Source organism: Coregonus lavaretus (genome assembly GCF_964263955.1).
Source record: "Coregonus lavaretus genome assembly, chromosome: 30".
In the NCBI taxonomy this organism is placed as follows: domain Eukaryota; kingdom Metazoa; phylum Chordata; class Actinopteri; order Salmoniformes; family Salmonidae; genus Coregonus; species Coregonus lavaretus.
The window spans coordinates 30,105,721-30,130,761 of NC_140017.1; the positions used below are offsets into that span (position 1 = coordinate 30,105,721).

The following is a 25,041-nucleotide window of genomic DNA, read 5'->3' on the forward strand; positions in this document are numbered from 1 at the left end:
CCCCTCAGGCTCCTTTGATGATTCCTGCCCCTGCTGGCTTAGGACAGGTGATCATGACCGAGGCCATGACATTGGTGCCACATGGCCATAATGCTTCCCACCCAGCATACACGAGCCCCGGAGTCCCTCTATCCCCAGGCCTCTACCCCGCACCCATGTGCCCCGGAGTCCCACTACCCCCAGGTCTCTACCCCACCCCCATGATACCCGGAGTCCCACTACCCCCAGGTCTCTACCCCACCCCCATGATACCCGGAGTCCCACTACCCCCAGGCTTTGTGCCCCCTCAGGCTCCTGTGATAATGCCTGCCCCTCTCAGACCACTAGCCTGCCCTTCAGGACTGGAATACCTGACTCAGATAGACCAGCTCCTCATCCATCAGAAAGTTAATCTGGCTGAAGTGGTTCTGGGCTGGGAGGTGAATAATAACTACATTGTAAAGAACAGTGTCGGGCAGCAAGTGTTTGCTGTAGCAAAGGAGAACGACTGCTGCACTCTACAGTTCTGCGGCCCGACCGACCTTTCACCCTTCACATCCAGGACAACCTGGGACAGGAAGTGATGAACCTGATACGCCCTTTGAGGTGCGACTCCTGCTGCTTCCCCTGCTGCCTGCAAAAGCTGGAGGTGCAGAGTCCCCCTGGTAACCCCATAGGATATGTGGTGCAGGAGTGGCACCCTTACCTGCCCACACTCGCTGTGCAGAACGTGAGGAGAGAGCCCCAGCTTAAGATCCAGGGGCCATGTGTTGTCTGTCAATGCTGTTCAGATGTCAACTTTGATGTGAAGTCTCTGGATGAGACGGTGGTGGTGGGGCAGATCAGTAAGCAGTGGTTTGGATTCCTGCGGAAAGCCTCCACAGATGCAGATAACTTTGGAATCTCCTTCCCCATGGACCTGGATGTGAAGATGAAGGCGGTGTTGCTGGGAGCCTGCTTCCTCATCGACTTCATGTACTTTGAGAGAAGTAGAAGAGGCGGATTACATTCCAATCCCTATGGGTGACATTTTCTGCCCACTGAACACTAGGATTAAAATGAGACAAAAACTGTATCAATTGAGGACTTCCATCCATTGATGCTCAACGTTAAGTATGCTGAAATGTGAAGTTAATAGAATGTTAAAGGAATAATCTGGGATATCACCTGCTGCATTTATTCACTGAAAAGAGGTCCAGGAGATAGTGGGTTACTATGTTCTGTTGTCCTTTGTTTGCTAAATCATAAGTTGTCAACTGAAAGTGTGTTATTTTAATTAAGAGTTTCAAATAAAGTCTTTAGTGCGGACATCAACCATGGATCCTGAGCCTATGTACCCTGAGACCGCTCTTTGCTCTCGTCCTTGGCAGTGGCCTCTCCCCAGGCCCTGCCACACACCTAGGGTAGATTTCCACTCCACTAGACTCTGCAACGGCTTTGAGACTTCACCTTGCACCACACAGAGCAGAGAATTTCGTACCTGCCAGAATTTGTAACTTGTAACTACAGAAGCAACCTTTCTTGTTCAACAATCATGCGTTATAAATCTGTGACTATTTATGTGCAATGCTAAGTTTACTAAACTCGAGTTAAATAATCGCCTCCTTATAATGCACATAGAAAGGTTTCAAATTAAATCACGGTGGAAGACTATAACGAGGTTTGGTCCTAATGGCACAATCATTTTTCTCTATGAAAATGTCCTCCAAAGTCTAAAAAGTAACAATGTTGAGTACCTACTGGAATCTTCTACTGAGGGCTTCGTTTTTAGAAGTTTGGTAATAACTTTGATATAAAAAACGATGCTTGCTATCATACAGCTATTGTCGTCAGTGGGTGGATGTGGGCAGCGTTCCACGTCTCCTCCTCCGCGTGCCGAAACCAGTCATCCACCGCAGGAGCTTCGGTCTGGCTCTGATGCCACGGTGCCAGGACCGGCTGATAACCTAAAACACATTGAAAGGGAGATAGGTTAGTGGAGGAGTGGCGGAGAGAGTTCTGGGCAGTACCAGGTCTGAGGTGAACAGAGCCCTCAGGTTACTGAAAGCCCTGTCAGCCTCAGCAGACCAGCGGAGCTGGGATGGCCCACCCTTCAACAGGGAAGTGATGGGAGCTGCGACCTTGCCAAAGCCCCGGATAAACCTCTGATAGTAGTTGGCAAAGCCAATAAAGCGCTGCACCTCCTTTACCGTGGTTGGAGTCGGCCAATTACACATGGCTGAAATGCGGTCTCCCTCCAGTAAGCAGGTGGTGATGTATCCGAGGAAGGAGACGGACTGTTGGAAGAACAGACACTTTTCTGCCTTGGCATATAGGTCATTCTCCAACAGTCGGCCCAGCACTTCGCGAACCAGGGACACATGCTCGGCGCGCGTAGCGGAATACACCAGAATGTCATCAATGTAGACCACCACACCGTGACCCAGCATGTCCCGAAACACCTCATTCACAAAGGACTGGAAGACTGATGGAGCATTCATCAACCCGCACGGCATCACCAGGTATTCATAATGCCCCGTGGTTGTACTGAATGCTCCCGAGTGGCGCAGCGATCTAAGGCACTGCATCTCAGTGCTTGAGGCGTCACTACAGACCCCCTGGTTCGATTCCAGGCTGTATCACAACCGGACGTGATTGGGAGTCCCATAGGGAGGCGTACAATTGGCCCAGCGTCGTCCGGGTTTGGCCGGTGTAGGCCGTCATTGTAAATACGATTTTTTTCTTAACTGACTTGCCTAGTTAAATAAAGGTAAAATAAAAATGCTGTCTTCCACTCGTCGCCTTCCTGAACACGCACCAGGTTGTACGCACTCCGGAGATCTAATTTTGTGAAGAAGCGCGCCCCATGCATTGATTCGATACCAGAGGAGATGAGGGGTAGAGGGTAGCTATAGCGAATGGTGGTTTGATTAAGTGCCCAGTAATCAATGCAAGGGCCCAGACCTCCGTCTTTCTTCTTCACGAAAAAGAAACTTGAGGAGGCGGGCAAAGTGGAGGGACGTATGAACCCCTGGCGCAGGGACTCAGAGACGTACGTCTCCATAGCCTCCGTTTCAGCCTGCGACAGGGGATACACATGACTCCTGGGAGGCACAGTGTCTACCCGGAGGTTTATCGCGCAATCCCCCGCCCGATGGGGTGGTAATTTGGTCTCCTGCGTTTTGGAGAACGCGTGCGCCAAATCGAGGTATTCGGGGGGAATGTCCAGACACTACCTCCACCGTGGTTGCACCAACGGAAACAGCTAGACACCTACCCTGACAATCTCGCGACCACCCTGTGAGAACCCTCTGCAGCCATGAAAAGGTGGGGTCGTGTAGTGCGAACCATGGAAGACCCAACACAACGGGGAAATCAGGGGACTCAATCATATAGAAGGTGAATTTGATCAATTTGACCTGCATGATCATCGTGACAGGTGCTGTAACTTCCCTAACAAAACCTGACCCTAATGGTTGACTGTCAAGTGCTTTGATGGGTAATGGAATGGGTAGGAGAACCAATGTAATACAGAGACAATTAGCTAAAATTCTGTCCATAAAGTTCCCAGCTGCGCCTGAATCGACCAGCGCCTTACACTGGGGAACTACCTGATAATCAGGCAAGTTGACGTGTATGGTGCAGTGCACAGCAGAGGGCTCTGAACGAGTGTGGGTTTGCGCTACCTGGGGTGACGCAAGAGTGCCCTGCCTGCCGCCTCCAGACCCGGAAGAACCCTGACGTCAGCGTGCAGCAGAATGTCCTCTCCTGCCACAAGAGTGACACTGGAGTTGTCGCTCTCCGTTCTCCCGGATCGCTGCACCACCCAGCTCCATCGGAACAGAATCCGGGTTGAAGGGGGGTGAAACGGGCAGGCCCCTTCCAGGACGTCCTCTTGAAGCTAGCAGGTTGTCCAACCGGATGGCCATGTCCACCAGCTGGTCGAAAGTCAACGTGGTATCACGGCAGGCTAGCTCCCTTCAAACGTCCTCTCGCAGGCTGCACCGGAAGTGGTCGAAGAGGGCCCGCTCGTTCCACCCGGATCCAGCCGCTAGAGTTCGAAACTCCAGGGCAAAGTCCTGCGCGGTCCTCGTCCCCTGCCTCAGGTGGCCTAGCTGCTCGCCCGCCTCTCTTCCTTCGGGGGGTGATCAAAGTCTGCCCGGAAGAGGCGAGCGAACACCCCATAGTTGTCCAACGCGTCTCCTCCTTCACTCCAGACCGCGTTGGCACACTCCAGGGCTTTCCCCGAGAGGCAGGAGACGAGGGCGGACACCTTCTCCCGGTCCGATGGAGCCGGGCAGATGGTCGAAAAGGTCCAGCTGCAGGAGGAATCCCTGGCAACGGGCCACTGTCCCGTCATACTCCCTCGGTCATGATAGGTGAATCCCTCTGGGTGCTGGAGTGTGGGTGGCTAGATCCGGTCGCTGGTCCAGAATGGTTGGGTCCTCTCTTCTCCAGGCGTTGGACGACCTGGATAACCCGATCCATCGCTTCTCCCAAGCTGGCTAGCATGTTGGAGTGCTCCCGGACCCGCTCCACAACTCCAGGCATCCGCTCCTGCTGACTCCATGATACTGGTGTGTGATTTTGGAGTGGGTGATTTTGGACGGAGTCAGGCGCAGGAGGGTAAATCCCAAAATATATGGTTTATTCAGGAACACAGCGGTACGCAGCAATGCGTAAAACACTCCAGTGCGGTAAATACGGCGCACTGGAGAAAAACAAGGCACACGGGTGAATATCCCGGCGATACAAAATACAAAGTAGCTCCACCGAGCTAGAGTCACCTCCACAATAACTAATCACACACACAGACAGGGGGGCAGAGGGAACACTTATACAGGTACTAATGAGGGGATATAAACCAGGTGTGTGTAATAAACAAGACAAAACAAATGGAAAGATGAGATGAGGAGCGGCAGTGTCTAGAAGGCCGGTGACGACGAACGCCGAAGCCTGCCCGAACAAGGAGAGGAGGCAGCTTCGGAGGAAGTCGTGACAGGTAGCCTAAAATAATTTTTATTATCTCCAATCTAGCCTGATGAAAATGAATAGGCTGAATGACTGATGTATCAGTTTAACAATATGCTGACCGGTGACCAGCTACTCTTCACTTCCGTAGGCTGTGGTGTAGAAATGACCTTTGGTGCGCTCCAACACAAGTGCGTCCGAAGTCTTGATTTTTGTTCCCTCTCCGAATGCACGCTGCATGCACTTGTCTAGGGTATGCTTGTGTTCCTGAGGAACGAAACAGCGCTCGCTAGCGAATCCAGAGGCTAGCACCTACCTGGCTGCCATGAATAGAATTCACTGATTCATAATGATTCCGCAAATGTACATTATCCTAGGGGCGTTGGAAGGCACAATGTAAACCTAATTTATGTCTCTCTTACTGCCCGGAATGACTCTGCTGATCCTACAGCTATTGTATGAAGTAATCATATGCCTACGAACCATAGTAATACTGTTAAAAATAAGAAGAAACTACACTATGAAATAAAGAAATGATAAAGAATGATAGTAAAAAGCTGTGGAGCATCTTAAATGAAATTGTGGGCAAAAAGGCAAACTCTGCTCCATCATTCATTGAATCAGATGGCTCATTCATCACAAACCCCACTGATATTGCCAACTACTTTAATAATTTTTTCATTGGCAAGATTAGCAAACAGGCATGACATGCCAGCAACAAATGCTGACATTACACATCCAGGTATATCTGACCAAATTATGAAAGACAAGCATTGTAATTTTGAATTCCGTAAAGTAAGTGTGGAATTATTATTGTTGATCAACAATGACAAGGCACAGGGTTCTGACAACTTGGATGGAAAATTACTGAGGATAATAGTGGACAATATTGCCACTCCTATTTGCCATATCTTCAATTTAAGCCTACTAGAAAGTGTGTGCCCTCAGGCCTGGAGGGAAGCTAAAGTCATTCCGCTACCCAAAAATAGTAAAGCCCCCTTTACTGGCTCAAATAGCCGACCAATCAGCCTGTTACCAACCCTTAGTAAACTTTTGGAAAAAATGGTGTTTGACCAGATAAATTGCTATTTTACAGTAAACAAATTGACAACAGACTTTCAGCATGCTTATAGAGAAGGACATTCAACAAGCACAGCACTTACACAAATGACTGGCTGAGAGAAATTGATGATAAAAAGATTGTGGGGGCTGTTTTGTTAGACTTCAGTGTGGCTTTTGACATTATCGATCATTGTCTGTTGCTGGAAAGACTTATGTGTTATGGCTTTACACCCCCTGCTATAATGTGGATAAAGAGTTACCTGTCTAACATAACACAGAGTTCTTTAATGGAAGCCTCTCCAACAAAATTCAGGTAGAATCAGGAATTCCCCAGGGCAGCTGTCTAGGCCCCTTACTCTTTTCAATCTTTACTAACGACATGCCACTGGCTTTGAGTAAAGACAGTGTGTCTATGTATGCGGATGACTCAACACTATACATCTCAGCTACCACAGCGACTGAAATGACAGCAACACTTAACAAAGAGCTGCAGTTAGTTTCAGAATGGGTGGCAAGGAATAAGTTAGTGCTAAATATTTCCAAAACTAAAAGCATTGTATTTGGGACAAATCATTTACTAAACCCTAAACCCCAACTAAATCTTGTAATGAATAATGTGGAAATTGAGCAAATTGAGGAGACTAAATTGCTTGGAGTAACCCTGGATCGTAAACTGTCATGGTCAAAACATATTGATACAACAGTAGCTAGGATGGGGAGAAGTCTGTCTATAATAAAGCGCTGCTCTGCATTCTTAACAGCACTATCAACAAGGCAGGTCCTACAGGCCCTAGTTTTGTCGTACCTGGACTACTGTTCAGTCGTGTGGTCAGGTGCCACAAAGAGGGACTTAGAAAAATTGCAATTGGCTCAGAACAGAGCAGCACGGCTGGCCCTTGGATGTACACAGAGAGCTAACATTAATAATATGCATGTCAATCTCTCCTGGCTCAAAGTGGAGGAGAGATTTACTTCATCACTACTTGTTATTGTGCCAATCTTGTTGAATGCACTGAGCTGTCTGTTTGAACTACTGGCACGCAGCTCGGACACCCATGCATACCCAACAAGACATGCCACCAGAGGTCTCTTCACAGTCCCCAATTCAAGAACAGACTATGGGAGGCGCACAGTACTACATAGAGCCATGACTACATGGAACTCTATTCCACATCAAGTAACTCATGCCAGCAGTAAAATTAGATTTAAAAAACAGATATAAATACACCTTATGGAACAGCTGGGACTGTGAAGCAACACAAACGTAGACACATGCATACAAACACACAATAACACAGGATACACACATGTACACATGGATTTTGTGTTATAGATATGTGGTAGTAGAGTAGAGGCCTGAGGGCACACACTTAATATGTTGTGAAATATGTTATGAATGTATTGTAATGTTTTTCAAATGTATAACTGCCTTAATTTCGCTGGAGCCAGGTTAATGGGGATCCATAATAAATACAAATACAAAAAAGGGCACACCCAAAAAAATGATCCCGCAACTACGGTCACAGACTCGTTTTATTACAACAAGAGAGGACAGCAGCACAATCTGATGAATAAAGTACTGTGCAAAACTATTTTGAACTGGAATAATTGCTACACTTATTACCAATGACCAACAAAATTCCAGTCAAAATAGAAGATTGTAAGAAATACTGTACATATGTAGGATCTTAATTTGATCACCCTGTTGCAGGAGAACTTTCCTGGAATGCAGGAAATGTAAAACTTGTAGTGTATTTGAGGTGTCATGTATGTACATGTACTTACCTGGAGTGCCTGAGGGTGGCGCTGTTACAAATGACTACATATGATATTCTGTACTTGCACTTCACCCATGACATCTGATAAACTTTGTTCTTCTACCCCCATCCCTGTCTCAGTGTGCTAATATATTACATGGTGTCCGAAGTTAAAAACTAATACAAGGAAAGCTCAACATTCCGAAACATGTAACAAATGAGACCACCAAATAATCTGAACCTAGACGGAAATCTAGCTGAAAATTGGAGAGTGTGTATCCAGAAATTCAACCTTTATATCATCGCCAGTGGCATCAACGAGAAACCCGAAAAAGTCAAATGTGCCACATTCCTGCACGTAGCCGGAGATGATGCAATCAAGGTATTCAATACTTTTGATTTTGACGATGATGTAGATGACTTGGATGTATTAAAAGAGCTTTTCTGAATGTACTGTGAGCCAAGAAAAAATCTGCCGTACCTGAGGCATATCTTTTTTATGAGAGTGCAAGGACAAACAGAGTCAATTGATGACTGATCTAAAAAAAATTAAGCAAAAGACTGAGTTTCTATAATTTACCGAGTCACTGATACGGGACTGAATTGTGTGTGGAATCACAAATGACCTAGTGCGAGGCAGATTACTCAGAGAATCAGATCTCCTGCAGGGAGGCGACAGCAGGAAATGAGGTCATGTTCATTGGGACAATTGAAGTGAAACAGTGAAGTACAATGTGTAGCTCAGCTAGTGAATGTCAATGAAAAAAATACTGAGAAAGAGCAGTGGACAGAAACACTGAAAATAAACAACCACAAACGTACTGTTAAGCTGGATACAGGAGCTGAGTGTAACTTATTGTCGGTGAGAGACTTGAAAACGCTGAAAGTGAAAGTGAGTGGCGATTCCATGCAAAAATCCAACTGCAAGCAAGTGACGTATTCTGGCCACCAGATGGAGCCAAAAAGCAAGAAAACGCCCAAATGTCAATACAAAGAGAAAGTGTCTGAACTGGAATTTCAAGTAATAGAGCAAGATGCACCTACAATACTTAGAAGATCAGCTTGTCTGCAAATGGGCTTAATACAGAGAATATTCAAGCTTGAACAAAGGACAGAGACTGACATTTTGAGTGAATATGAAGATTTATTCACAATACTTGGATGTGTTCCAGGAGTTCATCACATACAAATAGACCAAGAAGTCACACCAGTGGTTCACTCACCCAGAAAAGTGCCTGTAGTACTAAAATAAAAACTTGAAAAGGAACTGAACCGCATGGAAAACATGGATGTCGTCGTCAGGCAAACTGAGCCAGCTTCGTGACAATCTTGAAGCCAAACAAAATACGGGTATGCATGGACCCACAGGATCTAAACAAAGCCATCAAGAGAGAACATTATCCTTTACGTACCATTGAAGAGGTAGTTCCTGAAATGCCTAACACCAAGGTATTTTCAGTAGTTGATGCAAACCAAGGATTCTGGTAAATCCAACTGGATGAAGAGAGCTCCCGACTCTGCACGTTCAATACGCCGTTTGGGAGGTATTCATTCAAGAGACTGCCGTTCGCAATCGTGTCCGCTCCAGAGGTCTTCCAGAGGTGCCTCGCTCAGCATTTGGAAGGTCTGGAAGATGTCGTAAACATCATGGATGATATTCTTGTCTGGGGTGATGACACAGAGCAGCACGACCAGAGACTGAGACAGCTACTAGACAGACTGAGAAGCATCAACTAGAAACTGAATAAGGACAAGTGCAAAATCAGAATGACAGAAATTCGCTACATTGTACATGTGTTAAGCAAAGAAGGCCTGAAACCAGACTCCGAAAAGGTCAGAGCAATACAAGAAATGCCAAAGCCAGAGGACAAAGCAGTTCTTCAGAGGTTCATGGGAATGTTTCAGTATCTCGCAAAGTTCATCCCAAATCTCTCAGATGTCAGCGCACCACTGAGACAACTACTGGAAGGAGACGTTCAGTGGCACTGGGAGTCTTCACAGGAACAGAGCTTCAAAAGCTTGAAAACATTTGTCAGCAATGCGCCAGTGTTAAAGTACTACGATGTTAAAAAAACAACAACAGTGAAACTATCTGTGGATGCAAGCGCAGACGGCTTGGGAGCTGTGATTCTGCATGATGGTCAGCCAATCGCATATGGGTCAAGATCTCTAACAGACTGTCGAAAGAGATACGCTCAAATTGAAAAAGAGCTACTGGCGATAGTGTATGGCTGCGAGAAGTTTCATCATACCTGTATAGGAAACAGATCTAGGTGGAGTCAGACCACAAGCCCTTGGAAACAATCTTCAAGGAGTCAGACTTCAAGGAGTCAGACTTCAAGGAGTCAGATAATATTCAATATTAGTAAGTTAGACTAAATATTAGCACTTATATATATTCGCAGGTAATAACATTCAATCTGGATAATATCATAAAACAAATCATAAGGTTAGAGAAATGTATCGACAAATATTACAACAACAAGCAACACTCAAACATGACGGAGGATAAACGAGGAGAATCAATCTCCAAGAGAAAACGCGACTCCTCGACTGATACAGATGATTTATGCTTTTCACCACTGGGACTGGTAAGTGTGGAAAACGATCTGTTGAAGTCGATAAATGACAAACTGGGCATACTAGAGTTGGTCGGTAATTATGTAAAAGAGTTGAAGGCGAGTCTTGAAATGAGTGACGAAAAAGCTGCGATAATGGAGAAAGATACAAAAAAAACTAAAAGGGACAGTTACTAAGATAGAAACGGACGTTAAGGAACTTAAAAAGGAGAACAACTTCCTGAGAGAAGCCTTACTAGATATACAAACTAGATCGATGAGAGAAAATCTAGTACTTACGGGTATCCAAGAAAAAGAAGGAGAGGTTACCGAAAAAATTGTGAAGGACTTCTTTCTTACAGCACTTAAAAATAAATACACTGTTGGTTAAGGGCTGTATGTAAGCATTTCACTGTAATGTCTGCACCTTTTGTATTCGGCGCATGTGGCCAATAAAATGTGATTTGATTTATTACAAGAAAAGATGACAAGCAAAATAATACATCTTCAAAATGTGTTTGGAAAAGTGTGCCGTTAAGTGAGTGAGAAAGGAAATGGTTGCATATCCCAGAACCAACGTGTGTCTGTGAGCAGGGGTTGTGAGAGAGAGCTTTCAATTTTGTGCAGATGAGGGAATACATTTAAAAATAATCTAATATACATCTAATCAATTTTTTTATTGTCCTATCATGATGGAACGATCCCCAACCCTATATCCTAGACACCCACCTGAGCGACCCATACACTGAAGAGAAGTCCCCATCTGTTTTTGTCATGAACCCTGCATCCTGAGTCTGTTCCTGCCTGTGTTGCCGTTTTTCTGCTCTGTATCTCCTGTTTCCCGAAGGTGCCTGAACGCACCCTGTCCGGTTGCCGGGCGACGTTGCTAGGCGGGTGATCTCTCGATTACCCGCACCTGCTTCTCATCAGCTTCGGCACACCTGGTCCTGATCATCACCCCTTCATAAGCTCTGACCTGACATCCATTCCCTGCCGGATCGTTAGCCATAAACAGTATGTTTTGCCAGCGTATCAGCCTCTGAGTACTAGCGTTAGTTTTGTTGTTTTTTGCACCTTGTTGACCTGCCTTGTACTTACCTCCGTTTTTTCTGTCTACAGTCATTCTCCCGGAACCTTCACCCAACCCCTGCCGTGCCATCAGTTCATCTGCCACTTCACCACCACCTACTCATCTCCGCCACCCGCTCCGTCTCCTGGACTATTCTGCATCTTTTTATCTGTAAATAAAGGAAGGAAAATTATGTGGATATATTGAAGCAACATCTCAAGACATCAGTCAGGAAGTTAAAGCTTGGTAGCAAATGGGTCTTCCAAATGGACAATGACCCCAAGCATACTTCCAAAGATGTGGCAAAATGGCTTAACGACAACAAAGTCAAGGTATTGGAGTGGCCATCACAAAGCCCTGACCTCAATCCTATAGAAAATGTGTGGGCAGAACTGAAAAAGCGTGTGCGAGCAAGGAGGCCTACAAACCTGACTCAGTTACACCAGCTCTGTCAGGAGGAATGGGCCAAAATTCACCCACTTATTGTGGGAAGCTTGTGGAAGGCTACCTGAAACGTTTGACCCAAGTTAAACAATTTAAAGGCAATGCTACCAAATACTAATTAAGTGTATGTAAACTTCTGAGCCACTGGGAATGTGATGAAATAAATAAAAGCTGAAATAAATCATTCTCTCTACTATTATTCTGACATTTCACATTCTTAAAATAAAGTGGTGATCCTAACTGACCTAATGTATTAAATGTATTTGGCTAAGGTGTATGTAAACTTCCGACTTCAACTCTATATGGAGGCTTAAATATCCTGATCTAGTGAGATATACAGTGGGGAAAAAAAGTATTTAGTCAGCCACCAATTGTGCAAGTTCTCCCACTTAAAAAGATGAGAGAGGCCTGTAATTTTCATCATAGGTACAAGTCAACTAGGACAGACAAAATGAGGAAAAAAAATCCAGAAAATCACATTGTAGGATTTTTAATGAATTTATTTGCAAATTATGGTGGAAAATAAGTATTTGGTCAATAACAAAAGTTTCTCAATACTTTGTTATATACCCTTTGTTGGCAATGACACAGGTCAAACGTTTTCTGTAAGTCTTCACAAGGTTGTCACACACTGTTGCTGGTATTTTGGCCCATTCCTCCATGCAGATCTCCTCTAGAGCAGTGATGTTTTGGGGCTGTCGCTGGGAAACACAGACTTTCAACTCCCTCCAAAGATTTTCTATGGGGTTGAGATCTGGAGACTGGCTAGGCCACTCCAGGACCTTGAAATGCTTCGTACGAAGCCACTCCTTCGTTGCCCGGGCGGTGTGTTTGGGATCATTGTCATGCTGAAAGACCCAGCCACGTTTCATCTTCAATGCCCTTGCTGACGGAAGGAGGTTTTCACTCAAAATCTCACGATACATGGCCCCATTCATTCTTTCCTTTACACGGATCAGTCGTCCTGGTCCCTTTGCAGAAAAACAGCCCCAAAGCATGATGTTTCTACCCCCATGCTTCACAGTAGGTATGGTGTTCTTTGGATGCAACTCAGCATTCTTTGTCCTCCAAACACGACGAGTTGAGTTTTTACCAAAAAGTTTTATTTTGGTTTCATATGACATTCTCCCAATCCTCTTCTGGATCATCCAAATGCACTCTAGCAAACTTCAGACGGGCCTGGACATGTACTGGCTTAAGCAGGGGGACACGTCTTGCACTGCAGGATTTGAGTCCCTGGCGGCGTAGTGTGTTACTGATGGTAGGCTTTGTTACTTTGGTCCCAGCTCTCTGCAGGTCATTCACTAGGTCCCCCCGTGTGGTTCTGGGATTTTTGCTCACCGTTCTTGTGGTCATTTTGACCCCACGGGGTGAGATCTTGCGTGGAGCCCCAGATCGAGGGAGATTATCAGTGGTCTTGTATGTCTTCCATTTCCTAATAATTGCTCCCACAGTTGATTTCTTCAAACCAAGCTGCTTACCTATTGCAGATTCAGTCTTCCCAGCCTGGTGCAGGTCTACAATTTTGTTTCTGGTGTCCTTTGACAGCTCTTTGGTCTTCGCCATAGTGGAGTTTGGAGTGTGACTGTTTGAGGTTGTGAACAGGTGTCTTTTATACTGATAACAAGTTCAAACAGGTGCCATTAATACAGGTAACAAGTGGAGGACAGAGGAGCCTCTTAAAGAAGTTGTTACAGGTCTGTGAGAGCCAGAAATCTTGCTTGTTTGTAGGTGACCAAATACTTATTTTCCACCATAATTTGCAAATAAATTCATAAAAAATCCTACAATGTGATTTTCTGGATTCTTTTTCTCAATTTGTCTGTCATAGTTGACGTGTACCTATGATGAAAATTACAGGCCTCTCTCATCTTTTTAAGTGGGAGAACTTGCACAATTGGTGGCTGACTAAATACTTTTTTTCCCCACTGTACATGGCGGAGACTCAATCAAGCTAGTCGTCTTGACTTCTTTCTTATGTAATTCTCGTTGGCACCAAAAGTTTAAAAAGTGTTGATAGGGGACAGAATGCGGTCGGACCATCATAGAATTGACATAATTGACATATACTCTTACTGAATTTCCACGTGGGCGAGGATATTGGAAATTTTATCAAAGCCTATTCGATGATAACTTGTTTTTAACTAGGACAGAGGAATATATAACAGATTTTTTCCGACATAACATAGGTACAGCAAATCCCCTTATTGTATGGGACACTTTTAAATGTGCCTTTAGAGGCCATGCAATTCAGTACTCATTTCGAAAACAAAAGCAATTTAGGTCAAAAGAGTCCATACTAACAAAGGAAATAGAAGGTCTAACAGAACAGATAGATAGCAATAAAAACTATAACATAGAGGCTCAGAATAAATTAGAGGAAAAACAAAAATAAATGGAGAAACTTATTCAAGAAAGATTAGGTGTAATATATTATAAAAAATAAAGCAAACTGAATGGAATATGGGGAAAAATGCACCACATTATTTTTTAATCTTCAACATAGGAATGCTACCAAAAATAATTTAATGAAACTGGTTACAAATGACGGAGTCACCCATGATTCACCAAATTATATTTTGAAGGAGGAAACAAAGTACTTTAAGCATATGTTTTCGTTTCAGTCGCCTCCATCTCCTCTAACTGAAGCTAATTGTAGAGATTTTTTTTCTATTGATAATTTAAAATTAACAGCCATACAGAAAGACTCATGTGAAGGTGAAATTACAGAGGAGGAACTTCTGGATGCAATTAAAGACTTTAAGTCCGGGAAAACTCCAGGGTTGGATGGCATACCAGTCGAGGTATACCAAACCTTTTTTGATATACTAAGAGGACCGTTATTAGCATGTTTTAACCACTCCTATGTAAATGGTAGATTATCTGAAACAGGATACAAGTGGAAAATAAAATCGGCGACCCCTTACACTTCAGTGTTGTGATGCAAAGATTCTAGCAAAATGTATAGCGCATAGAATTAAAAAGGTATTGTCGGATATTATTCATTCTAATCAGACAGGTTTTTTACATGGAAGATACATTGGAGATAATATAAGGCAAGTATTGGAAACAATAGAACACTATGGAAAATATGGGAAACCAGGCCTGCTATTCATAGCAGACTTCGAATAGGCATTTGATAAAGTATGACTGGGGTTTATATATAAATGCCTGGAGCATTTCAATTTTGGAGAATCTCTTATAAAATGGGTTAAAATCATGTATAGTAACCCTAGGTGTAAAATAGTAAATAATGGCTATTTCTCAGAAAGTTTTAAACTGTCAAGAGGAGTGAAACAAGGTTGTCCACTATCGGCATATCTATTTATTGTGGCCATCGAGATGTTAGCTATTAAAATCAGATCCAACAATAATATCAGGGGATTAGAAATCCAGGGCTTAAAAACAAAGGTGTCATTGTACGCTGATGATTAATGTTTTCTTTTAAATCCACAACTAGAATCCCTCCACAGCCTCATAGAAGATCTATATACATTTTCTAACCTCTGGATTACAACCAAATTATGACAAATGTACTATATTACGTATTGGATCACTAAAAAATAAAAAATAAATAAATAAAATGGTCTGATGGTGATGTGGATATACTCGGAATACATATCCCAAAGGAAATAAATGATCTCACTTCAATACATTTTAATAGAAATTTAGCAAAGATCTTGCTACCATGGAAAGGTAAATACCTGTCAATTTGTGGTAAAATCACCCTGATTAACTCTTTAGTATTATCCCAGTTTACCTATTTGCTTATGGTCTTGCCTACGCCTAGCGAACAGTTTTTTAAATTATATGAGTAAAAAATATTCAATTTTATTTGGAACGGCAAGCCAGACAAAATTAATATATTTATATAATGAATATGAATTCGGAGGACAGAAATTATTAAATATTAAAGCATTAGACCTATCACTAAAAGCTTCAGTCATACAAAAGTTATCCTTAAATCCGAACTGGTTCTCTAGCAAATTAGTAAGATTGTCTCACCCAATGTTCAAGAATGGCCTTTTTCCCTTTATTCAGATTACAACCACTCACTTTCAGTTATTTGAAAGGGAAATCATCTCCCAAATACCACTATTTCTAAAACAAGCCATAGAAAGTTGGTTGCAATTTCAATTTAATCCTCCAGAAACAACAGAACAAATAATGCAACAAATATTGTGGTTAAACTCAAATATACAAATTGACAAAAAAGGTATAATCTTCGTAAATGATATCATATGGAAATGTCTGCTCTACCCAAAATTACAACCAAATAATTGCAGCCTTACCGCAAAAATGGAAGAGGAAAGTGGAAGGGAGAGAACGTAAGGAAATTGTCTGTCGGCCTTGCATTAAAGAACATCATTGGTTAAGGAAAACTGTGATAAATAAAAAAGTATATCAGTTTCATTAAAGGACCAAAGGATTGACAGCTGTCCCATATAGATTACAAAATAGTTGGGAAGAGATTTTTGACATACCGATCCCATGGCATAGTGTTTATGAACAGCAAAACGACACCGGATTCAAAACTTAGAATCTTTCAATTTAAATGATTATACAAAATTCTTGCTACCAATAGAATGTTATTTATATGGGGGATACAATCTTCCCAGCTCCGCAGATTTTGCTGCGAAGAGACAGAATCCTTAGGTCATTTGTTTTGGTACTGTCCATTTGTAGCTTGTTTTTGGACACAGGTCCAGGAATAGCTAAAGGGTTGCAATATTTACCTGGAGCTAACCTTGCAGATAGCATTACATTTTTTACATTTTACATTTTAGTCATTTAGCAGACGCTCTTATCCAGAGCGACTTACAGTTAGCATTACTGGGTGATCTGAAAAGTAATAGTCAATCAATCAATAATATAATAATACTTTTAGCAAAAATGTTTATTTTCAATTCACAATCTGTAGAAGCAATGAGAATAGAAAGGTTCAGAACTTTTGTAAGACATCACAGTACAGTTGAAATATATATGGCAAATAGAAATCCTATATGGATGGTGTTAAGCGATAGATGGGAGGTGTTGAATAGAATTGAAGGATGGGACTAATAACAACTAACAACAAATAACAACAAGATAACTAATAATGTAAGCATACTGTGTCCATAATAAGTATATAGGTTGTAGGTTGGGAGCTTTTGTGAAAGAGCACAGTTAGAAAGATATGGCATATAGAAGCAAACCGGATTGACATCATGAAAATGATCGGAGAAGTTGAGGGTAGAGGAAGTTCAGGAGTAAAAACAAACAAAATAGAATTATTGTAAAATGTACTGTGTCCATAAAATGTATATAGTATGTATAAGCTGGAAGGAGATGCCTAAGCTTTGTTGTTCACTAGTTTACTCCAAGTAGGGAAGGGGTGGTGGGGTTGGAAAGTAATAAAAAAAAAATCTCAGACTTGATTTTACCTTATGAAAAATGTATCAACCCCTACAAAAATGTACATTAATTATAATCCACATGATCATTCACATTTCCTGTTACTGCAGGATTATTTTGAACAAGCAGGGAGAGTGAGCTCGTCTGTAGTGGTCGGCGAACCCTCAACCTTCTAGTCTGAAGCCTTGCAAGGCATAGGCTGTGCCACATGGGAAAGTTGATATCCACATTTATAAACACAGGATCGCTACAGTTATTGTTATTTGTGGTCGTAAACATTATTTTGAGTTAGTTCTATGAGGGGGGAGGGTGTTCAATTTATTTTACAGTACAAGGGAAGGGTCATGTGAAAATGCTATTTATTTATGTACTTTTTACCCCTTTTTCTCTCCAACTGGTAGTTACAGTCTTGTCCCATCACTGCAACTCCCATACGGACTCGGAGAGGCGAAGGTCGAGAGCCCTCCGTCCCGTGAAACACGACCCTGCCAAGCCTAATTGGACAATGGACATTTCAATTAACATTTTAATTACTGATAGCCTATTGATTCTGGAATAATATGTTCTTAATCTTAATGTCTCATAAACAAAGTAGGCCATGTAACATCACAATGTTTGAAGCTAACATGTCAACCTCATGGACTGTCAGTCCTTGCATTGCATCCATTGCCCTGTCTGAATTTGAGACTGCTGCCTATTTCCCCAGCTGTATTTTAGCTGAAACACAGACACAGTTCTTAAAACATGTTTTATTTTAATTTAAGCCTTGTTCATATAGGCAGTTTGAAGTGACTCAAATCCTATCTTCTTGCATATCCGATTCGAATCGGTTCTTTTCCCTGCAGTCTGAACAGCCAAAAAGCACATACAATCTGATTCCTGGCCATGCGACCTGTGTCTGAACAATCAAATCTGATTTATTTGCCCTCAGGTGGTTTTTAGACTGTTATTTGGCATATTTTATCGCTGTCTAGCTACTCCTTTGACAAGAACATGTGGAACTAGCTTGTTAATCGTTTACAAACAAATTAGTGAACGTGGTAGAAAGCTAAACAGCTACCTAGTTAGCTAGTTGACTGCTGTGGCTAGCCAGAAAGGACTTGTTTTGAAAGTTGGATCATCTTTTCCTCTGAGGCTTTAAAAATGTTCTTACACTATGATTTTGAACATTCAAATCAACAGAGAAAAGTCTATGGCAGGCATTGTTGTCACCTTAGCTTGCTACATAACTTCTGAGTGATAGGAAGCATGAGCACCACCACCAATCAGCCTACACCACAGTGCACACACCCATCGTTACTATGACAACTAGTGTAGACATGTCAGCAAATCACTGCTGTCTGAACACACACAAATCCTATTTGGTCACTTGTAACTTGCTGTTTGGACAGTCAGTATTCCAAAATGATTTTAAAAAACAAAACTGATTTCAGCATTAAGGCCTGCAGTGTGAACAAGGCTTTAGAGCAGGGGTTTCCAACCCTGTTCCTGGAGAGCTACCCTCCTGTAGGTTTTCGCTCCAACCCCAGTAACTAACCTGGTTCAGCTTATCAACCAGCTAATTATTAGAATCAGGTGTGCTAGATTAGGGTTGGAGTGAAAACCTACAGGACGGTAGCTCTCCAGAAACATGGTTGGACATATTTGATTTAGAGGCATAGCCAGTCTCACGCAACATATTTTCACATTTGATATTTTTTTAAAGAACACAATACTGTATATACTGTAACTTAAAAATGTTATAGAAAAGAGTAGGGACCACTGGTGATGAGCCAGGCTACGTATGGAATTACCAGGCATTGTCCTCAGGGTACTTCTCATGAGAGATAACGTCAGATCTGGCATTATATCACACAAAGTAAGAATGATTTAAGAATTTGTGTAGCTCTACAAAAAATTGCAAAAGCAATCACTGTGATTTCTAATGGCTTTCGACTGTGATTTATAACAAACAGGAACACATTTCTCATCCTTGAAGTCGATGGCACAGCACTCACTAATAATCAATTAGCAAGTCTTACAGGCACTGCTAGCAGTAAGGAAACAAAGTGAATGTAATTTTTATCGCGGCAAGAACACATAACAAATACGTGGTGGTTTGGGTCAGAGGTGACACAAAATTAAACAAGTGGCTGAGTCACAGTTGTGACCCAAAGTCCTAAACCATCACAGAGGTCAAACTGAGGTCTCCATCCACCTCCAGGACGTTGACCTGCTGGAGGAGGGTGTGGCGGTGTTTGTAGGTGCTCGTCTGATTCCCGTTGACCACTATCTTGTAGCATTGAGCCTCACATGAAATAGACAGCTGAAAATACAAAACTAGCCTTATTAGTACTCAGTCTCTGATATAGAGAGAGAAACAGTACGGCATCATCTCTAATGAACGTCATGCCACAGTCTGAGTGACTAAACCAGCAAGAAAATCTGTATCAGGAAAGGGCTTGATTGGCATGCTTGGTGCTAAAACAACAAATCATTATTAATCCTCGAAACTGAGATTGTATACAAGCTGCTTCGTGTAACACCAGCCTTGGATGAAAGTGGATGGTTCATGGTGGCTAGTTACCATGAAGGCCTGGCCCCTGTTGAAGGGCATTCCACCAGATCGCTCCTCCTTTCCCCATTGGTCCCTCAGCTTGCTATTGCGTACCACTACGGTCTCGTCAAATCGGGGGTTGTAGTGCAGCGCAATCCCAGAGTTGCACAGTAGGTTAATATGGAACCTATAAGCAAGGAGAAAAGGATAAGATCAGTGTTGGGGAGAAACCATGACAGGAGAACTGCTACAGTTGCACCCTCCAGGATGTTTTGTAGGCCTACTTCTTTCTAAGCCAAGGGCTCATTGACACACACTTGTAATACAATGCAAATGAGGTGAACTAGAATTGCCAAAGTTCTTCTATGCTTTTTTCTTTGGGGAACAACATAAAAAAAATATACTATGATTTTATATTGTGCCTATAACTCCAGGGGAAGTGAATTTCTCACTGTGGTTCCCCTTTACTGTAAAGACAATAAGGCAGGATCAGACCTATTGGCATTGGGGTTAACCACTCCCTGGATGTTGATGGTGCGTCCAGGGTGGAGTCCACCATTGATCATGTTCTTGTATGGAACAGCCTGGATGAAAATGGAAGATTTGAATAAATTATTCATTATGACCAATATACATTGATGCGATACAACAACTAACTAAATTTGCTCAGCAACACTACAGTACAAGAAAGTAGAAGGTCATTTACAAAGAATGGTGGCAACAGGTTACTGTATATTTACTGTAACTGTCACAATCTGTCTAAAGACAATGACAGGGGTTATACTCACAGAACGATACAGTCACTGTACAGAAAGAGGAAGTAGATCACTCTAAACTAAATATGAACTTTAGGGATCTTAAAATTCCCCATCACAGGCACTATCAGTACTACTAAACATAAAACCAACATCTAGAGACTCTGAAAGACAGTGAAAGGAATACAGAAATCACAGATCTGACAAAAAAAATGATAACCAAGAAGTGGTTGGCCAATATATTATCATTATTGATTCAGATACAGATTAACTTACTGGACATCCTGGTTGTGCGGGAAATCCTGATTGCGCAGCAAATCCCGGGTGAGAAGGAAATCCAGGGTGAGAAGGGAATCCTGGTTGCACCGGAAATCCTGGTTGCACCGGAAATCCTGGTTGCACCGGAAATCCCGGAAAATAAGGGAATACAGGTGGTGCCGGAAATCCTGGCTGTGCAGGAAAGGTGGGCTAAAGGAGATTAAATCACTTTAAATCAGTTGAACTATCTTCAAATTCTCTGTCCATCTAATTAATATGTTAGGTACTACTCACCGCAGGGTTCTGGAAGGCGATGGAGGTCACCTCCACTTTCCCCTCGACTGAGATGGTGTCCACTGCGTCAAACGGGATACGGTGCTTGAAGGTCATGAAATGGTTCCCATTCGCATTCAACTGAAGGCAGAGAACAAAGCACGACCATAAGCAGAGTCATTATGGACCTGAGGACAGTGAGTGAGGGAACAGGTGTCACTCACTCAGTCAGTCACAACTATTCAAGTTATTTTCCAACCCATGAATTGAAATCCATTTTAACTCCTAAACAGACTAGAATAAATTGAGTCACACTGTAAAATAGATAAAAAGAGAATAAAGATACATAACATACAATTTCAAGAAAACGAGTGAACCACCATGTTAGATCATGAATTACTGACTTCATTTAAATCATGGGAAGCTCTGTAAGGGTAATATTTTACAGTCATTCACACAGCCACAGACGGAAAAGGTTATTGTGTAGTCGGAATGTACAGATGTAGGATCTTAATTTGATCACTTTTGTTGCTGAGAATTTTCCTACACAGCAGGAAATGCTAACTTTGAGTGTATTCAAGGTTTAAAAAGGCTTCTAAAGTTTGTAATTTCCCCTATAAAAATATCAGACTTTATTTGCCCTAACGAAAAATTTATCAATCCCATTAATTATAATCCACATAATAATTCACATTTCTTGTTGCTGCAGGATTATTTTGACTTAAATTAAGATCATACATCTCTATCCTCCATATACTATAGTAGTGGAGGGTTTGGGTGACCTGGAAGGCGTCCCTCTGGACGGTGATCACGAGGCTGAAGCCGGAGCCATGCTGGAATGGGGACTGCTGCTTCCGCTCCTCTGTCCCCCATTTGGACTGCTGCAAGGTGTTGGCCACCACATATCCAGGGTGACTGTCATAGCGTGGGTTGAAGTGAAGAGCAATGTCCGCCCCTGCCCTAGAACCACACTGCAAATTCACATGGAACCTGAGATAGAGAGAGAGAGCATATGGTTCCGGAGATGTTAAACAGTTCTCCAAACAAGTTTAGAATCTGCACAGAAAATGTGTAGTAGGCATTATCTGGACTAGAATGCACCCACTGAATCTCTGGAAGACAAAGAATGAGGAAATGTGTTAACAAAGCTTATATCGGTGAGTGTTGACCCACCTGTCTGCCCCATGGTGAAGTCTCCCAGTAATAGTGATGGTCTTCCCCTCCTGCAGCCCACCTTGGATAGAGCCGGTGAAAGGGAGTCTCTGGGACAGATAATAAACAGAATAATTGATGATGAACTGAATAGAATAAGAAAGAGCTATTATAGTGCATTCGGAAAGTATTCAGACCCCTTCACAGTCCCATATTTTGTTACATTACAGCCTTATTCTAAAATTGATTAAATTAAAAATGTTCCTCATCAATCTACATACAATAACCCATAATGACAAAGTGAAAATAGGTTTTTAGACATTTTTGCAAATGTATTAAAAATAAAACAGAAATACCTTATTTACATAAGTATTCAGACCCTTTGCTATGAGACTCGAAATTAAGCTCAGGTGCATCCTATTTACCATTGATCATCCTTGAGATGTTTCTACAACTTAATTGGAGTCCACCTGTGGTAAATCCAATTGATTGGACATGATTTGGGAAAGCACACAACTGTCTATATAAGGTCCTACATTTGACAGTGCATATCAGAGCAAAAACCAAGCCATGAGGTCGAAGGAATTGTCCGTAGAGCTCCGAGACAGGATTGTGTCGAGGCACAGATCTGGGGAAGGGTACCAAAACATTTCTGCAGCATTGAAGGTCCCCAAGAACACAATGCCCTCCATCATTCTTAAATGGAGGAAGTTTGGAACCACCAAGACTCTTCCTAGAGCTGGCTGCCCGGCCAAACTGAGCAGTTGGGGGAGAAGTGCCTTGGTCAGGGAGGTGACCAAGAACCTGATGGTCACTCTGACAGAGCTCCACAGTACCTCTGTGGAGATGGGAGAACCTTCCAGAAGGACAACCATCTATGCAGCACTCCACCAATCAGGCCTTTATGGTAGAGTGGCCAGATGGAAGCCACTCCTCAGTAAAAGGCACATGACAGCCCGCTTGGAGTTTGCCAAAAGGCACCTAAAAAGGACTCTCAGACCATGAGAAACAAGGTGAAATCTGATGAAATCAAGATTGAACTCTTTGGCCTGAATGCCAAACGTCACGTCTGGAGGAAACCTGGCACCATCCCTACAATGAAGCATGGTGGTGGCAGCATCATGCTGTGGGGATGTTTTTCAGCGGCAGGGAGACTAGTCAGGATCGAGGGAAAGGATCCTTGAACGGAGCAAAGTACAGAGAGATCCTTGATGAAAACCTGCTCCAGAGCACTCAGGACCTCAGACTGAGGCGAAGGTTCACCTTCCAACAGGACAACGACCCTAAGCACACAGCCAAGACAACGCAGGAGTGGCTTCGGGACAAGTCTCTGAATGTCCTTGAGTGGCCCAGCCAGAGCCCGGACTTGAACACGATCGAACATCTCTGGAGTGACCTGAAAATAGCTGTGCAGCGACGCTCCCCATCCAACCTGACAGAGCTTGAGAGGATCTGCAAAGAAGAATGGGAGAAACTCCCCAAATACAGGTGTGCCAAGCTTGTAGCGTCATACCCAAGAAAACTCAAGGCTGTAATCGCTGCCAAAGGTGCTTCAACAAAGTACTGAGTAAAAGGTCTGAATACTTATGTAAATGTTATATTTCAGTTGTGTTTTGTTTGTTTTGCAAAAAAATCAGAAAACCTATTTTTGCTTTGTCATTAAGGGGTATTGTGTGTATATTGATGGGGGGGGGGGGGACAATTTAATCAATTTTAGGATAAGGCTGTAATGTAACAACATTTGGAAAAAGTCAAGGGGTCTGAATACTTTCCGAATGTACTGTCTGTAGGCTAGAGGCCATTGACTCTTTCCTCTTTACTACAGCCCCCATGACTTCCTGTGTGATAATGATTAATAGGCCTAAGTCTACATAACAGTATACGTGAGACATTCACGGTAGCCTAATAACATAAATGTTACATTTGCACAATAGCATTAATTGATACTATGAATGTCTAGCTATGCATCTATTGATTTTAGCATTCACTCTATGAACAGAAAAAGGCAGACTACAACTGGGAAAATAATGTATTTACTGAGAAGCAGGGGGAGCCCATTATGATTACCAGATGTGAACGTAAACACACGCCAAACTATCCCAAACTTAAACGTTAAGAACATCTACATTTTAAATACACAACACAACAAATCACATAATAAATGAATAGAATAAACATACCGGATTATAAAAAGGTTCCTGGTTATAAAATGCCATTTCTCCAAATCTAACTGTCAGTCGAAGCTCTTTTTTCTCAGTTGCTCAACGCTCTCTTCTCAGTGATGATAGAATTTCAGAGATGTTCAGTTTCGTTTTGTCATGCGTTGACGGGTGCAGAGGAGGAAGTTAGTAACAATGTGGCCTAGTTTACAATGTCCTGGTTTAAATGTAGGGGTTTTGACCTAAGGAATACCTCTGTCAAAATACATGTATATCTGCTGCAGTTGCGCAATATCTGTGTTGCCCTAATTGGTAGCCCTACACATAGACTAGTCAAGAGACGATGCGCGCCGATAGATTGTTATGCTTTTTCAATCATTAACCATCAATCACTCACAGTCATATGATGTTGTCGGGCAGTTGAGTCAGAGTTTGCTGTGTATAGAGGTCAGTTTGTCTCGATGCACACACATGCTAACATTTCCATGGAAAATATAATCCTAATGGTACCTTTTTAATTTCTAATAAATTGCCCTATTGACACCTCAAACCGAGACAACTAACTGTAGGATACCACTGTCCTTTAGCCTGCTGAGGAAGGTGGAGAAGCAGAACAATGGGGTCAGTTTTATGCTTCTTTTGTAACCAATTGGGAGGTGGGATTTACATGTTGTGAAGTCATAAATACCAGTTTG

At 42.6% G+C, this 25,041-nt stretch overlaps 2 protein-coding genes across 2 annotated transcripts; one reads left to right on the forward strand and one right to left on the reverse strand.

The window, feature by feature from the left end:
• Nucleotides 1-263: 263 nt before the first annotated feature.
• On the forward strand, nucleotides 264-1,006 carry LOC311106196 (phospholipid scramblase 2-like; the record flags this gene model as incomplete). The annotated part of the gene is given in 2 exon segments (XM_084148508.1): nucleotides 264-513; nucleotides 516-1,006. Coding segments are annotated over 2 exon segments (702 nt in total). The 5' UTR covers nucleotides 264-302.
• Nucleotides 1,007-17,947: 16,941 nt separating this feature from the next.
• Nucleotides 17,948-24,505, reverse strand: LOC311105386 (galectin-9-like). The gene is made up of 8 exons (XM_084147531.1): nucleotides 24,368-24,505; nucleotides 22,209-22,297; nucleotides 21,818-22,025; nucleotides 21,057-21,176; nucleotides 20,781-20,972; nucleotides 20,245-20,333; nucleotides 19,780-19,936; nucleotides 17,948-19,518 (listed from the first exon to the last, which is right to left on the reverse strand). Exons 1-8 carry the CDS (start codon nucleotides 24,401-24,403, stop codon nucleotides 19,372-19,374), a joined length of 1,038 nt encoding a protein of 345 aa, XP_084003657.1. The 5' UTR covers nucleotides 24,404-24,505; the 3' UTR covers nucleotides 17,948-19,371.
• Nucleotides 24,506-25,041: the final 536 nt, after the last annotated feature.

Excerpts from the sequence above, each read along its gene's own strand:
- LOC311105386 (XM_084147531.1), bottom strand. The coding sequence starts at position 24,403 with ATGGCATTTTATAACCAGGAACCTTTTTATAATCCG. Across the intron at positions 22,298-24,367 it reads AGGAACCTTTTTATAATCCG|AGACTCCCTTTCACCGGCTC; the intron begins GTATGTTTATTC and ends TATCTGTCCCAG. Across the intron at positions 20,973-21,056 it reads TCGCCTTCCAGAACCCTGCG|CCCACCTTTCCTGCACAGCC; the intron begins GTGAGTAGTACC and ends AATCTCCTTTAG.